At 32.2% G+C, this 17,323-nt stretch overlaps 1 protein-coding gene across 2 annotated transcripts in view; it reads right to left on the bottom strand.

Moving 5' to 3' along the window:
* Positions 1–17,323, bottom strand: part of LOC109055366 (adenylate kinase isoenzyme 5-like) — a 108,855-nt gene that overhangs the window by 47,188 nt on the left and 44,344 nt on the right. For both annotated transcript variants that reach the window (XM_042717943.1, XM_042717942.1), the window contains exon 6: positions 16,888–17,079. In XM_042717943.1, coding sequence (XP_042573877.1) covers positions 16,888–17,079 — 192 coding nt within the window. The remainder of the gene's footprint in view (positions 1–16,887; positions 17,080–17,323) is intronic.

Below are 17,323 nucleotides of genomic sequence, written 5' to 3' on the forward strand. Positions count from 1 at the left end.
CTGAAACAGTTAAATGTGACTGTGACAGTGTTTTATTATGTTGTTTGTGTTGTCGAATCACAACACTTGAGAAATTAAATGGCACTAAAAATTTGATGCTCTTTCATATTTGAAATTACCACACCACTTACACTAAACCCTACTCTTAGTTTTAACCGATATTGTTAACAAAAGCAAACGTGAGACAAAAACACATTTGCTGAAGCAAGCATGCCATGCAATCTGCCCCTGTAATCATAATTTGTGTGAAAAAAGTGTTTAACTGCCACTAATGTTCATTTTCACCTTGAAACTATGTATATGTGTATATGTATATGTATATGTATACGTATGTATAAGGACATTTTTGCAGAAATGTAGGCAAAGTCACTAATTTGAATAGAATGCAATGCAATACAATTTGATTCATGTCCATTTCAGTCCATTCACATTCCATTCCAGTCATGAGAATACTTTTTAAGCACAAAGAAAACAAAAATAATGACTTTATTCAACAATTTGTCTCCTCCTCATCACCCCATAGCGCCATTTTGGAGAGTATCACAAAATGGCACTATAGGGTGACACGGAGGAGACAAATTGTTGAATAAAGTTGTTTTGTTTTCTTTGCACACAAAAAGTATTATCGTAACTAGGTAAACTTTGAACCACTGATGTCACATAGATTATTTTAACGATCTCCTTGCTACGCTTCTGAGCCTTGATCTTGTTAGGATCCTTGCCATCTATGGGAGAGTTAGAGAGCTCTTAGATTGCATCAGAAATATCTTAATATGTGTTCCAAAGATGAACTGAGGTCTTACGGGTTTGGAAGGACATTGGGGGTGTATGACAGAATTTTTGGGTGAACTATCCCTACAATGTACCTCACTTGAGAATGAAGGGGTCTTAATGCTAAATATTGTGTTTCTTTCACTTAAATATATACTCATTATAAGCATAATAATGTTGGCCTTTTCACATCAATTCTGTTTTATAAATAATTTTATAATTAAAAGAATATTTAATGATTATTATGATTTGTAATATATTTAGTTATATAATTTAATATAATTTATAATTTTATATAAGAACTTAAATTTTTATAAAAAAAAATATTTGCAATAATTTACATATAATTTATTATATATTCAAAACAGAAGCCATGGAGCATGACATCCTGTTGCCCATATTCATTGCAGGAGTACTTTAAGATCAGATGTACCCCTTTAGACAAATTAGTCCTCTGGAGACTTTCTAGGACAGATGCTATGCTCCACCAATAATCTTACAAACACTCAAGCAGCAACATATGTAAGTATATCATATTATATTTGCCCTACAATTACAGCATGATGAGAACAAAATTCAGTGTTTCAAAATAATTAGTAAATTAACCTTTGAGACTTGAACATCAGCACACACAGCTTTCGTTCAGTGGTGGTTTCAGAGCAGGGCTAAAAGGCTCTGACTTTCAAGAAATGACATCCAAACCCCATGTGGCGACACCAAAGAGACTCGCCACCAAAGCATTATAGACGGCTAATTAAATGGGTCTATTTTTTGCTATGAAGGGATGAACTTCAATCAAAACTCCACAATCAATTTTCTCTCTTTAGCTTTGCAGTTATACTTAAAAAGGTTAGAGCAGAGCCCGTCATCAAAGCGTTCTGCTGGAATTGCTCATATATGAGATCCAAGGCAAAGGAAACAAACAATATTATGGCAGTTTGATTCTAAATTTGTGTGTTGTTTGACTGTGATATGTATTTTTTATCTCTAATGCATGTACGTCAGAGCTGTATAATGATTGACCTCAAATGACATTAAGCAAAATTTGTTGCAGCACAAAGGCCAGATACTGAGCAAGATATTGAGGACATTTACAGTCACTACGGTTTGTTTGTCAGGTCCAGTTATTGATTTTTTGGCAGAATTAAAAGGAAACTGGCTATAAATTATTTCATGACTCATTTGAGACGGTTCATAAGTTGCTCCGTTTTATATTGTGTAAACATCTGATATACATTTGATGTAACTGACATTATCACTTTGTCGACTCTAGATGTACAGTAACTACTATTCAAAACTTCAGTAAGAGATATTTAAATTGATCAAAAGTGACAAGTAAGGATGTTCATAATGTTACAATTGTTTATTTATATTTCAATTGCTGTAATTTCTAATCATACAATTATTTTTTTGTTTTTTGTTTTGTTTTGTTTTTTGCTGTTGTGGCATTGTTGTGACGTTTATGTAAACACCCTAATCATAAGTTAAATGTAAAATAAACTTCAACCTGTCAGCCTGAGAATATTTCATGCTTTGGTAACACATAATAGATATTTATAAATCACAATTGTGACATAAATTCAAAATTATGATACTAAATCATAATTAAGATATACTGTACAAGGTATACTAAGTCAAATACAAAGTCAAAACTGTATGAAAAACCTTGGCACAAAAAATATTTCAATTGTAAGAAAATAAGTCATAATTATGATGTTAAATCAGAAATTAAAGGAGACACTAAAGTCATAATTAAGATGAAACAAAATATCAAGATGATAACATACTAAGTCTAAAAAGTATGATATAAAAGTCACAATGACATAAAAAGTTATACACATTAATATTTGTTAGATTAAAAATCGAAATTGTGATATAGTAAGTCATAATCATGAGATAAAGTCATTATAAAAAAAATAATCATAAATCATAATTATGAGATTTAAAAAATGCTGAAATTGTGCCATAGTTACTCATAATTTTGAAATAAAAAGTCAAAATTATTAGCTAATAAGCCACAATTAAGACATGTCAAACATTTTTATATTTTATGTCAAAATAGGCTTCCATAGATATGCATTTGAAAGTGGGCAGAGACATTCTGATTAGTAATGATGTAAAGCAAAATTTGTTAATATTTTTTGTTTTATTTTTGAAAGCATGAATGTCAAGCCAGTTCTAAATGCTTAAATTCTGATGTCCTACACAGATTGAAATCAAACACTTCACCTTCACCACCGCTACAGACATGATGTATCATGATTTTGTGAAGCTTATATCTTCCTGTCACAGGGTAATGAGCTAGTCAACAGCGCTAATATATATATATATATATATATATATATATATATATATATATATATATATATATATATATATATATATATATATATATACACACATATATATATATATATATATATATATACATATATATATATATATATATATATGTGTATGTATATATATATATATATATATATATATATGTGTGTATGTATATATATATATATATATATATATATATATATGTATATATATATGTATGTATATTATGTATATTAAATTTATTATACTTTAAATTATCATTTATTTCTGTGATGCAAAGCTGAATTTTTAGGATCATTATCACATGATCCTTTAGAAATCATTCTAATATGATGATTCATTATCAAAGTTGGAAACAGTTCTGCTGCTTAATATTTTTTCAGAACATGTGATGCTTTTTTAGGATACTTTGATGAGATAAAAAGTAAAAAAAAAAAAAGCTATGTTTTTAAAATATAAATATTTTGTAATAACAATATAAACTACTGGTCAGTAATTTGGGGTCAGTAATTTTTCTTTCTTTCTTTTTTTAAATAAAATCAATACTTTTATTCAGCAAGGATGTGTTAAATTGATAAAAAGTGATATTAAAAAATATATTTATATATTAAAATATTATTAGAATATATATTATTAGAATTTTTTTTTTTTTTTGAATAAATGCAGTTCTTTTTAACCTTTTATTCATCAAATATATTAGACAGCAGAACTGTTTCCAACACTCATAATAAATCAGAATATTAGAATGATTTCTAAATGATCATGTGATAGACTGGATGTTACATGTGACACTGAAGGCTGGAGTAATGATGCTGAAAATTCAGTTTTGCATCACAGGAATAAATTATTTTCTTAAAGTATATTCAAATAGAAAATTATTATTTTAAGTTGTAATAATATTTCACAATATATCTGTTTTTTCTGTATTTTTGATCAAATAAATGTAGGCTTGATGAGCAGAAGAGACTTCTTTCAAAAACATTAAAAATAGTAATGTTTCCAAACTTTTGACCTGTACTGTATATATATATATATATATATATATATATATATATCAGAGATGCTACTTTCCTCTCCCTTCAAACAGCCTAATGGAGGTCGCTTCACCCCAAAAGGATCCCAAACAGCATTTCCTGAATCATTCTTCACACTGCTGTCATTTCTTGCACCTTTAAAATGAGCTTCACTAAGGGTTACCCACAGTCAGAGCTTACTTTAAACTCTAACAACCAAGTAATTACAAGCTTCCAGTAGAAATTTCTCCACATGACATTTGTACCTGCAACTTCTTTCTTCCCCTCCTACAGCGCTTTAGTGTTTTTCATTTCTCTAAAAAATGAGGGATCCATAATACCAGCCAGGTAATAAACAGGTCGGGCTCAGTCAGACTGACACTGAGTCATACTCTGCCACGTACACATCCACTATCAGTGCATATGGTGCCCTGCTGTTCAGCACAAAACTCAACGTGCTAAACTGCTGTTCTCACTTGGGAGGCAAATTTACCTTAGGAAGGAAGGAAGGAAGGAGGGAAGAAAGAAAGAAAGAAAGAAAGAAAGAAAGAAAGAAATTTACTGAGTGTATAAAGACTTGGGAACATAATGTCATCCTGCAGTGCAGATTAAATGCTGATGGAGTGAGTCACATCAAAATGATTTACAAATTTGTAAAATTAATAATACAAGTAGTTATACTATAGTATAATTATTCATCATTACTAAACTTAAAGCACATCATCTTTTCAGAAACTATTCTGGTAAATTATGGAAGTATACTTCAGTGTATCTGTAATAAATCAAGCATTACTATTAAAATAAAATAAATTATATTAATAAAAGTTATCATATTAAAGTAAATTTTTATGAGCATTTACATTTACCTTTTAATTATTTTTTTTTTGTGAAATTGCTTTTAACTAGTATTTATGTTCTACTCACATTAAATAAACAAAATATTGTATTCATTTATTTACTTTAATAATTTAAATTCAGCAAACACATATCAATTAGTCTATATTTTTCTGCAAAATGGTTAGTTTGCTATTGTTTTTCTAAAGAAGACACATAATGGAAAAAATAATGAAATACTAAATATAAAATGATCTAATATACCTGATATAAATTAATCTCTGAATACATATATAATTTGAATAGAATATATTTATGAAATTATACACATTTAAATGGTTTGAGTCAGTAAAATTAAGAATGATCAAAAGTAACAGTAAAGACTTTTATTTTGTTATAAAATATTTTTTCTTTTCTTTTCTTTTTATTACAGTATCCACAAATATTAGGCAGCAAAACTGCTATCAACAGTGATAATAGGAAATGTTCAGTAAGCATCAAATCACCGCATTGGAATGATTTCTGAAGGATGTGACACTGAAGACTAGAGTAATGATGTAACGTTAAAAATTTTAGCTTTGCCAAATTGATTACTTTTTAAAATATATTTCATATATATATATATATATATATATATATATATATATATATATATATATATATACTAATTTTTATTATTACTAAATTATTACTGCTTTTGTTTGTTTTTTATGATAGTGTATTTTTTGATCAAATAAATGCAGCCTTGGTGAAAATAAGAAGCTTTCAAAAAATAAATAAATAAATAAATTAATTAATTAATTAAATTACAGACCCCAGACTTTTTAAATAATAGTGTATAAAAATAAAATGTAATAAAATAATATAATGTGACTAAGTTCAGTCATCTCTATCAGTAGTAAGTCATTTACTGCGGACATAAACAGTATACAGATAGTGTCATTTTCTGAGAATGACCTTGACAATTTATTGTAGTTATTGTAGACGATTTACAATTTACTACAATGTAGCAGTTCCTCCCTATGTCTTTACTATAATCAAATAGGATAATAGAAAAAAAAGTATCATATTTGACTGACAGATACACACCATTTCCATAAGTAGAGCGATAAACAGAGGCAACGTGTGCAGAATAATTTGGTTCTTCCTGACAGCTCATGTGAAGACCATCATCACAATCTAACTGATGTAGAAGTGAAGTAATTTATGCTTAATTATCAGTTCATGAGTCCACCAAACGTAACTAACAAGCACCATTCATACCCTAGGAATCATTCAGAGCAAATATAATTGAGAGACATTATTAGGCACATCATTATAAAATCACTCAGAGGTGAAAGCAGCAGAAGGCGAACATTTAATTTTTGTAGAGGAAATGCAAGGCATATCAAAACCATTCAGTTTAAGTACAGTATTTCATAATACTGTTGAACAATTTGTGTTGTTTCTCAAACCCCCCATTGTGGCCAACAAGCGGAGCTTATTTGCAAAAAGCCACAACGCTCTTATATATTATATGAACATGAGAGTCCTGAGATCTATTTATAACTCAAAGGGGAATGAGATGCTGAGAAACTGCATTAGTTTAGCCCTGGCTGTGCAGATCTACAATGCCAACTCCTCGTCTTTCTTCCTGCCATCTTCAGCGTACAGAAAAACCTTTTTATTTAGAAAAATGCACAGACTGATTATTTTTAAATTGTCATTCACAATAAGAAAAAAAAAAGTTACTGTTACAAAAACATGCCAAACAGGCTTTGAACAACATGAGGGAGAGTAAAACATGACAAAATGTTCATTTTTGGGTGAACTAACACTTTAAATGAAGAAGATCCAATATTTCACTCAGTTTTATATTAAAAAAAGTGACATTAAAAGACTTAGAGGCAAGGATGGTGAATCTTTGGACAAACACTCAGAAAAGTACTTTGACTTGTGCTGCATGTGGTTCTTGTTCAAATCAGTTTTATCAGCATGACTCAGGCACTCTGTTTCAGTGAAATAAATGCAGCTTTTATAGCTCCATTCTAGGGTCATTTTAGGTATAAACAAGTTTTGGAGTTACAGTAACAATTTCAGCCCTGAAGTTGCTTATACAATGCCTGCAGGCAGAATGAAACACACAGCAGCAAACTAGCAAAGTTTAGAGCAGCACTGACAAACTGAAGATGACAATCTGACAGCCAGTGCACAAACTCTACTGCATGCAGTTGACATTAAGCAGTTAAATGGCACACTTCATTCATCTCAAGATAATCTGATATCTCCTATATATGGCATTACGATCTCTCCTGAATCTCTAGAAATGTTACATCACCAGTACTTGCAACATCCAGTGTCAAGAAGATGGCTGCTAAACCAATTCATTGCAAACTAATTCAGCAGATGGAGGTCTTCCACACTTGTTGTGCCAGCAGAATGTGTCAGTTTTATGCATGCATTAAAATTTGGTTTAAATTTACCATTTTTATTGAATAATGAGTCTGGTGTATATTTCTAAACCTGTTGCATATATAGGAATCACCAAAGAAACTAAAAGAGGACACATTATTTATATCAGTTTCACCTGGAACCCACAGGGACCCCGTCGCCATGGGAACTGCGGGGGTGATTGGGAAAAGATTTCACATCTTAGGCTTATCCAACCTGAAACGCGCTAAAATGTGTTTGATGGTATGACAGATTCTTTTGTTTGTCAGTGAAATGCAAACATATCTTCTCAGAAGAGAGCATAGCATGAATTCCCTTTGCAGTATACCAGCGTTAGTCAACCATCTCAGCTGATAGGATTCCCCTCCCACACCGTGAAAGAGAGGAAACCTCACCCATCTGTTTCATTCTTACTTAGGGGTTATGTTTAAAGTAACCGCAAATTAAATGATTATCAATTATTTTTATTATTTATTATTGTTATTTTTTTTATTTATTTTTATTTTGTTTTAGGGTAATATATTGAGATTTAATATAATTATTTAAAAATTTTTTTATCTATCGTGTTATTTGCTGCATCAGATATCCAGTGGCCTTCACAATAAGGGTGTTCTGTCGGTGATGTTTCAGACATGCCGACCCTTGATGATAATTAAGGGGAGGGGGCACGTCATTTGACACACAACAGCCACAATAGCACTTATGTTTTATTTTATTCGAAAAAATCCCACACGTGTTAACTAAATCTTGAATCTCAATTCTCAAATATGTGTAGATAGATACATTTTCCACCTTTATAGATTATGTTGATCTATAATGGGCGATGGTCAAAGCAGCCTAATAATGTAGTCTATTAACTATGCATTAAAACCTGTCTATTTACTCTATTTACCTGTCATGTCATAAAATATTTTTAGTATGACTGACTTTGTATTTAAGGTGAATTTAATAAAAACATGGTAAGTTAGGCTAAAATCATAACACTTTAATTGTACAGAAAGAGAGCAAAGAACATTTACATTATCAAAAAACATTTTGACTGACTTCAGTCTAGAGTTCAAGCACTCTCAAAAACCCATTAAAATCATGTAATAAGACAGTATAAGTCATTATAATCAGTAATTATGTCCCCACTGGATGCAACAAATGCCTTGTTTGTAATGGGTTTTATTGGTTTTGTCTCATTGTGCTGGGAGACGGCACTACAGTGTGTTAAGGGGCGTAACATTTCTGTGACACGCTTGAGGCATTCGGCCAATCACAACGCATTGGATAGCTGGCCAATCAGTATATACCTTCTTTTTTTAGAACGATGAGCTTTGTAAAAATCGATGGGTTTCAGAAAGGCCGGACATAGAGGAGCAAAATGAATGTAGATTATATGTAGAATAATGTGTTTTTTTAACCTTAAACCACATAAACACATTGCATTACACCAAATACACAAAATAATGTTCTTTTTAGCAACGTCACATGACCCCTTTAATGGCTGAGAAAACTTTTCAAAAGATGAGACCAAGAGTCTGGTGATGTCTATGGTTCGCAGACTCGCTGCTGTAATTGCATGCAAGGGATTTGCAACAAAATATTAGCTTTTAAACTTTTACATTTGCTTTAAGATTAATTGTCCCAATACTTTTGCTCACATCAGATAAAACTCTTTGATAAAATGTGTATGTGTTGAAACAGCTAATAATAAAATGTGACATTCTGTAGTTTTGTCTTATATTCATCTTTTAATCATATTTGCAGATGTCTTATGTCATAATATATATATTATTGCTTACAAACGATATACATAATAAATATACACAGTACACACATATATTATGTAAACGAAAACTTTTATTTTGTACGCGTTTATTCGTGATTAATATATATGCTTGGTAATTCATAGATGACATTAAAGATAATGTTTATGAGAATAAGTGTGAATGATCTACAGTCACATATTAACTTGTCCATGTATGAAGGCAAAGACAGCTGAAAATGTCATTTATATGACAATAGTCGTTTGAGTTTAAAAGAAGAGTTTACCCAAAAATGAAAATTCTGTCATCATTTTACTCACCCTCACGTCATTCCAAATCATATAATGGCAAAACAAAACAAACAAACAAACAAACACTGAGACATTTTTAAGAAAATATCTTCTTGTTTGGCCCCCAGAAATGTCAAACGGGTTTGAAACAACATGGTGGTGAACATATTTTTATTTTTGGGTGAACTATGTTATTTCTCATCTCAGCCTCTACACAGATGTTTAACTATGCTGTTTTTTGTGTTGTTTTTTTGAGTCTTTATTTTTTAACTATGTTTCTTCTTCCCTGTGTTCCTGCCTTGGTCCGCTGCATTGTAATTTGGCTGAGCTTAGAGGGTACAGTTCACTGACAGCTGCGATTGACGTGAGGTTAATGGTCTGACACACCAATGACCTGGTGAGTCATTTTCTCACTTTTCACTTTCTTTATATGTGATTATATCCCTGTGGCACTTTCACACAGAGGGAAGAATGTCACCATGAATATCAAGATTGCGCTTAACTTTTATATTCCAGTCTTTAGGTGGCAACCAGTATTTAAAAGGCACAAAGCTTTTTCATTGTAAATTTCATTTTTAGCCACATACAAATTCACTTTTTAAAAGAATGAAAAGTCACGTCAATACATTCAGAAAATATCATATTAGTGAAATAAAAGGCCACTTACTGTAAGTCTCCAGTGCACAGAGAGTACATTTTCATGCCTGTTTCTTAAAGAAGATTGTGCCTTTAAATCATTATTTTTTAATAATAAGTACACTTATTTTGATGAATTGTCTAAAGCACATGTAAAGTACTTTATTATAATTTTAACTGTAGAAACAAAATGAAAAAAAAAAAAATTTCTCCACATAATGAAAGTAAGTGCGGCCGGTGTTGTTTTGAACAACAGTTGAAACATTTTTCAAAATGCCTTCTTTTATGCTCCACAGAGGAAAGAAAGGTTTGGAATGACATGAAGATGAGTAAATGATGACAGACTTTTCATGAAAGAGCACCTCTGAGTAATCAAATATTCCTCTGGGATGGAATGGCATTCTCTCTGCTCTCTGATTGGCTTTTGGCTGTAGGAGGAAATGAATCCCATTCAGCGCAGTAGAAATCAACACAACCTCATTTACACTCATGCATAAACTGATGAGAACACCATTCTTCATCTTACAAAAGAACAAAAATGGCTATACATCACACCACAGAAACCATGCCACTGCAGAACGATCTTTGAGAATGACACATTAAAAAATGTATGTCATATGCCAGTAAAGTGAAGCTGTGACAGAGCAAATGAGTAAAGGAGGAAGCCCTATTTTATATTTGCGATTAACGTGTTGCTTGCAGAAATATATTTTTTCAGAATAAAAGCTTATGAATGAACATCAGTGAAGCCCCATAATGGTGTAGTAATGACAAAGTGCCAGTGCCAGTGAAAAAAATATGCAAAATGAAAAAATCTAAAGCCTCAAGGGGGTTTAATAAAAAAGCCAAACAAACCAAAGTGTTAGAATATTAACAGTTAAGCTTTCCTTAGATAATGAGGAAATAAATTCACATTAATAAGAAATGGCATTAAGCTTATTTCACCTGATTATTGCAGTGTGCTTATGGTGCTGCAGATGGGAGAGCTTAATTAAGTCATCTCACCTGAGCTGTGTCTGAATCACATCCGGCCATCTGAAATGCTGAAGCCTCTTCACTTTATACCAGATCAACACATTTTATTAAAAAGTACCTCATGACAGACTCCACCTACAGTATTAATGAAATGTTTATGCAAATTAAAAGATAGAATAAAGTTACTCCACTTAGACTAAATTAAATGCTTTAAACTCATCAAAGATTATCACGTATCATGTTTTTAAGTAAGCGTTAATTTGTAACCTATAAATATTTAAGACTCCTGTCATGAGGATTCAAATTTTCATGATGTTTCTGGCATGAATATTCTGAACGCCCCGATGAAATAAGATCAGTAAAAAAACTAAGCAGCAAAAATGGCTCGATATGAAATTCTGAAACATTATTAGCTAACACTTTAGTATAGGGACCAATTCTCACTATTAATTAGTTGCTTATTAGCATGCTTATTATTAACATAATGGCTGTTTATCAGTACTTATAAAGCACATATTCTGCATGACCATATTCTACATCCTTAATCCTACCCAGAACCTAAACTTAACACCTACCTTACTAACTATAACTGAGCAGGAACTTGGGAGTTAATGGTTTGTTAATGGTGAGAATTGGACCTTAAAATAAAGTCTGACCCATTATTAGCACATACCTGGTCATATTTACAGTGCAGCAACACCTGTTATATCAAAAATGTTTTCATAAGAGGTTGTTACTGAAGGATGAGTCAGTTTAAAAGTAAATTGGACTCTACAGCAATCCCACAACTTTGAAGTTAAAGTTTAGCACTGTTACTCCAAGAAGGAAGGCATAATATAAGTGCCAAGCAGCAAAAAATGACCCCTTTCATTCTCAGAGTCAGAGAAAGAGTGCAGTGAAAACTGAATGAGGACTGTTATTAGACAAATGTATATTTTGTCATCTTAGTATGCAAAACTAATTTAATGTGATGGGGTGGGAATAAAATAGCTCACAAAATGCTTGTAGCAAATAATACAAATAAACTTTTTATATGGTACCTTTCAGTTCAAAAATACAGTGAGAACAGTAATATTATGAAATATTATTACAATTTCAAATAACTGCTTTGTGTTCAAGAAATATTTTTATTATAAATTATTAATTGTTGAAAACAATTTATATTAAGTTATTAAGTTGTGCTGCTTAATATTTTTACCATAATACATTTGTAGGAATAGAAAATTTATTTGAAATTGAAATAACATTATAATATCTTACTGTCACGTTTGATCATTTTAATGCCTCCTTGCTTTTAAAAAAGTGAATAAATCCAGTGGCTCCAGTCAGAGTTTGTTAAGCTCATGTTGTCTGAAATGTTTTACTAATCTGATGGTATACAGTACACATGTTTGCATCTGCATCAGTGGAGGTAGTGCAGCTGACAGCCACACTGTCTGAATCTAGTTTTATTTACACTCAGCTGAGATGGCCTTGCACACAACACAAGAGCTGTCCTTCAACCGCCAGTTAATTAAATCCACTCAACCCGTGGCTGTAGACAGAAAGTGAATGTGGAATTGATGTGAAGGAAAAAAATATTTTTATATTTTTCTGGTCTTCCAGGTCTTATGGGTTTCAGTTTGATTTTTGATTGTGATGTTTGTTTTTTGTGTGTTGCGTAAACGCTTCATTTGAGAGTGAAGCGGATTAATGCATGCTGCATGCTTTGAATGAGAAACATGCTCTGGTCTGAGTGGTGAGGTGTGTTTGATTTTGGATTGAAGAGGATCTGTTCATGCTGGAATATGTGGATGTTACACTCTGTTTAAATGAGTATGGATGCTTTGCTCTCTTGTTTTTCACTATTTGTTTATTTGAGTTGTGTTTTTTTGTAGTTGCTGCTGTGGAATGGCAGTCTCTGCTGACACATGAGTGGCTGAAATGTGGGCTAGTAGAGGTGCCTTAGAACGCATTGCCAAAGAGATTCAGCTTATAGCAAGCTCATAAGCTTGGATATTCTTTAACCCTTTTATTTTTCTTTCTAAAGATTTACACAACATAATTTTCAACTAAAAACAGAAAACTTTGTGTTTTGGGTTCCTAAAATAATGTAAACATTTAAACATGATGGGGGGGGCACTATAATGCGCAATGACAAAACAGACACAGATGCAGCCGCACGCACATACAAAAGTAAAATTTTAAAGATATTTTAAAACATTTGCTGCATGGTTTAAAAAATACCTTTTATAATACTGTATTTTTGAGAGACAAAAAAACAACAAAACAGGTAGGCTAAGCCTAAAGGCCTAGTTGCATTTTATTATTACATTCATGAATAGTCTAATGTAAAATACCGGTAAATAAAGCTTAATGTTTACTAACATTATAAATACAGACAAGCTAAAAGCTATTTTAGTTCATCTTACTCAATAACATCCTTTACATTTAACGGTATTCAGAAAAATAATGATGCATAGTAGTTAAACATCAACCCAAAACAAATTCACTGCTGCTGAAACTGAAACAGGAGTTGCACATGAAACTACTTTCCAGGGCACCTTTAATGCATCTGGTGCATGGGGTAAAACATGCGTAGACAATTTCACACGCATGAAACCTAATTCACGTACACACAAAAAAAATTCACGTGCGTGAAAAAAAAAATATATTCACAAAAAGCAATTGCACATGCACATGCGCAAAATAAAATTATATATTCATAAAATACATTTCACAAATGCAAAACACAATTCGTAGATATACAACTGTGCACAAAAACCTTTGAATGTTTAAAATGTACGAGTGTCTGAATGTACAAATCGTCATTTACTACGAATCCACTCGGATTTGTGTGTGTGTGTTTTTGAGACTTTCCTGGCAGAGCTCTCTTCCCACGTGGGTCTGTCTTACTCTTTAGCCAATCAGATGCGAGCTTACCATTAAACCAATCATATCATAAGCCACCGAGAGTGCATTCAAGGAGCATGATTCTGCGCAACTTTTGCGCAATATGGATTAATTAGAACGGAAATTAAGCCTTTACATCAGTAATCCCATAGACAGTAAAAGAAATGGACACAGCGACCCAATTGGAACTCAATTGAGACAAGTGAAGCCCATTTTTAGCGATTTTTAGCACTTCCGTTTCTGACGCGCAGACTCAAACAAAGGAAGCTTCTGCCATTATTGTGACTTCATCTGAACATGTGCAAAACTACTCTCCTTGAATGCACTCTCGGTGGCTTATGATATGATTGGTTGAATGGTAAGCTCGCATCTGATTGGCTAAAGAGTACGACAGACCCACGTGGGAAGAGAGCTCTGCCAGGAAAGTCTCATAAACACACACACACAAATCCGAGTGGATTCGTAGTAAATGACGATTTGTACATTCAGACACTCGTACATTTTAAACATTCAAAGGTTTTTGTGCACAGTTGTATATCTACGAATTTTGTTTTGCATTTGTGAAATGTATTTTATGAATATATAATTTTATTTTGCGCGTGTGAATTGCTTTTTGTGAATATATTTTTTTTTTCACGCAGGTGAATTTTTTTTGTGTGTACGTGAATTAGGTTTCATGCATGTGAAATTGTCTACGCATGTTAGACTATTATTTATTATGCTTTGAACTTCACTCCAGTGCACATAAATCATCCTTCACATGCGCAATGTTTGGTGGGTGAACACAATAGATTGTACTTCAGACTATTTAAATTGAGTAGTGTAACTTTTTATATGTTTGGTTAGCTTATTTTATTTTGAAAATGAACAGGCTGCGATGTCAAGTATGGTAGAACTGGTGTGTGTGCGCATTTGAGGCACCTGCACGAACTTTTGAATTTTTTCTTTATGACAGCAGAAACAAAGATAAGTCTAAGACATCATTATGAAACTATAAGGGGGCTACTTTTATGTGTGTACAGTCACACTAACAACAAAACACTGTGCTTTTCAAAATAAAGAAAACAAACAGATGTAGCTTTCTGCTGTAAAATGGACAGAAACTGACCATATAGAACTTGTTGCAGTTTTACTTTTGTTTTGTTAATCTGTGAATTACTTAAATCAAATATATTTTGTGAATAGGGATATTTTTTATATGTGATTTTATTAAGTTTTTCTCCCTTTATATAATTGCTTATATTTATGTTATTTAACTTCAGCTTTATTTCAATTAACAGAAATATTTTTAATAGTTTTTATTTACTTTACCTAAATGGCAAAACATCCATAGAACTGCAGTGTTTCAAGCCACAAATATTTCAAAATAATCAAATATCAAATAATTAATTTAATGCCGGTCTGGGACACAATAATATGCACTCAGACTGTGCGCTCATGCTTCTCCAATTAGTTATATATTAATGGTTTAAATAATTACAGTTCATTAAGTAAACTGAGGGGGCACAAATTCTTTCTGGAGGGGAAGGTTAAAATTAACAACAAAGTCTGCATTTTAATTATAATTATGTTTCTACTTCAATTGATTGTTGAAATAAAAACATTTAAACCACAAAACCATATCTTTCATTTAAAAAAATAAATAAATTCATGACAGATTAATTCAATAAGCCATGTGACATGCATATATTTATCTCTTTAGAGTTATTTATTTTTTTAACCAACTATCAAGCTGTGGATGTTAAATGACTTTACTCAGGTAAATGCAACTTAACCTGACAAATTGTTTACAAGCTGTTTACAAGTGCATCAACAGAAAATACCATAGACTAAAAGTCTGACCTTGGAACTTAAGATCAATATTGGTTCATGATGATCAAAATGAAGATTGACTGAAATTGATCAATCAATATTGTCAACCCAGCCCTACATTTCTGTAATTTTTGGACCTCGATGGCCCCAGTCCCTATCAAATTAAATTTTCTGCTTTCAATATTTCTTAAAAAAAAAAAAAAAACATGTCATGGCAAACTTGTAAATGTCTATCTAGTGTAGAGTATTTTTTTTTTAGCATAAAGTTCAGCAAGAACTTTACCCTGCAGCCATTTTAAGGCAGAAAAGAATGAAGTATGAAGTGCCATTCTTGGTATTTCCCAAATGAACCTTTGGATCAGAAACTTTGATAAGACATTTATTGCTTTCTTCTTTCTAAATTCCCTTGCTCCTTGTATTTTTAGAGACGTCTCCTAAATCTTATATGCTTCCTGTGATTTCCAGATTTAACATCTGATTAAAAAACATTATCAGTTTCTAATAAAACATCCTCAATGCCTTTGTTTATTAACTGAAAAGAGTTCCCCAGATAGTTTCTAATTACACATCCTCGTTATCTTTGTTTATTGTATATATAATTTTTTTTAATTTCCGGCCTGTCCCAGATCACCCTATATATCTGTATTAATTACTCAGAGTGATAAAGAGCATGTCTTAATGAAACTGACAGCACTGAGACTATGTGGTGGATGTGCACCTGGTCAGTGCACAGTTCAGCGCTCGGTATATGCTGCTGGGATTTCCAGAAATTAATCTTGAAATGAGCGCAGGTGTATTATACAGCCACTTACCTTTTAATCAAAAATGTGTGAAAATGATACCAGTTTAATATGCAAGACAAATGCATATGATCCACATGATGCATGCCATTACATACACCATAGCCTGATATAATGCACTTCTAGTAAACACGTTTATAAGTTGACCATTTATGAGAGATAATGTATGGCTCTATTTACTGCTACTGCTTTGTTCATGCTTTCACTGACAAATTAACTAAATGGTATGCTAGAAGTTATCAATTGCTTAATTAAAGAGTCTTCCAATTAAATTCCATAAATCCGACTTTCCATTTGACATTTCAATTTGAAGTCTCACTGACTTATAAGCAATATACTCAAAAATGTTTCTTACTGTGACGATGAGGCCTTTTTCTTGGAAGAATTTGACCAGGGGGATGGCATTCTGTTTGAAATTAGTCAAGCGTCGATCGATAGCTTTAGGGTTATCATCTGGGCGACCCTGCTGCTCCGCACGCTTCTCCAGACGCTCCTTCAGACGCTGGTTAGAGCAGGCCAGAAACACCACCAGGTCTGGAGTACAGATCTACAGAGAGAAAAGGAGGTGAGTGTCTCTTAATTTCTTAAATCAAGTTGATATTGATGGGTATAGTCACCTTCTGGCAGTCCAGATCAAAGCGCCTTGTGGCTCAGTGATCTGTGAAGATGTACTGTGGCTATTAAGTACCACTCTAAGGTCATACATCTAAATCAGCTTCAGGTTAGATTGTCAATCTAAGATGAGTTCTGGCCCCTCATATTATAATGAAATAGACTGGATGTAAACTGCA

Source organism: Cyprinus carpio, chromosome B2 (genome assembly GCF_018340385.1).
Source record: "Cyprinus carpio isolate SPL01 chromosome B2, ASM1834038v1, whole genome shotgun sequence".
Lineage (NCBI taxonomy): Eukaryota > Metazoa > Chordata > Actinopteri > Cypriniformes > Cyprinidae > Cyprinus > Cyprinus carpio.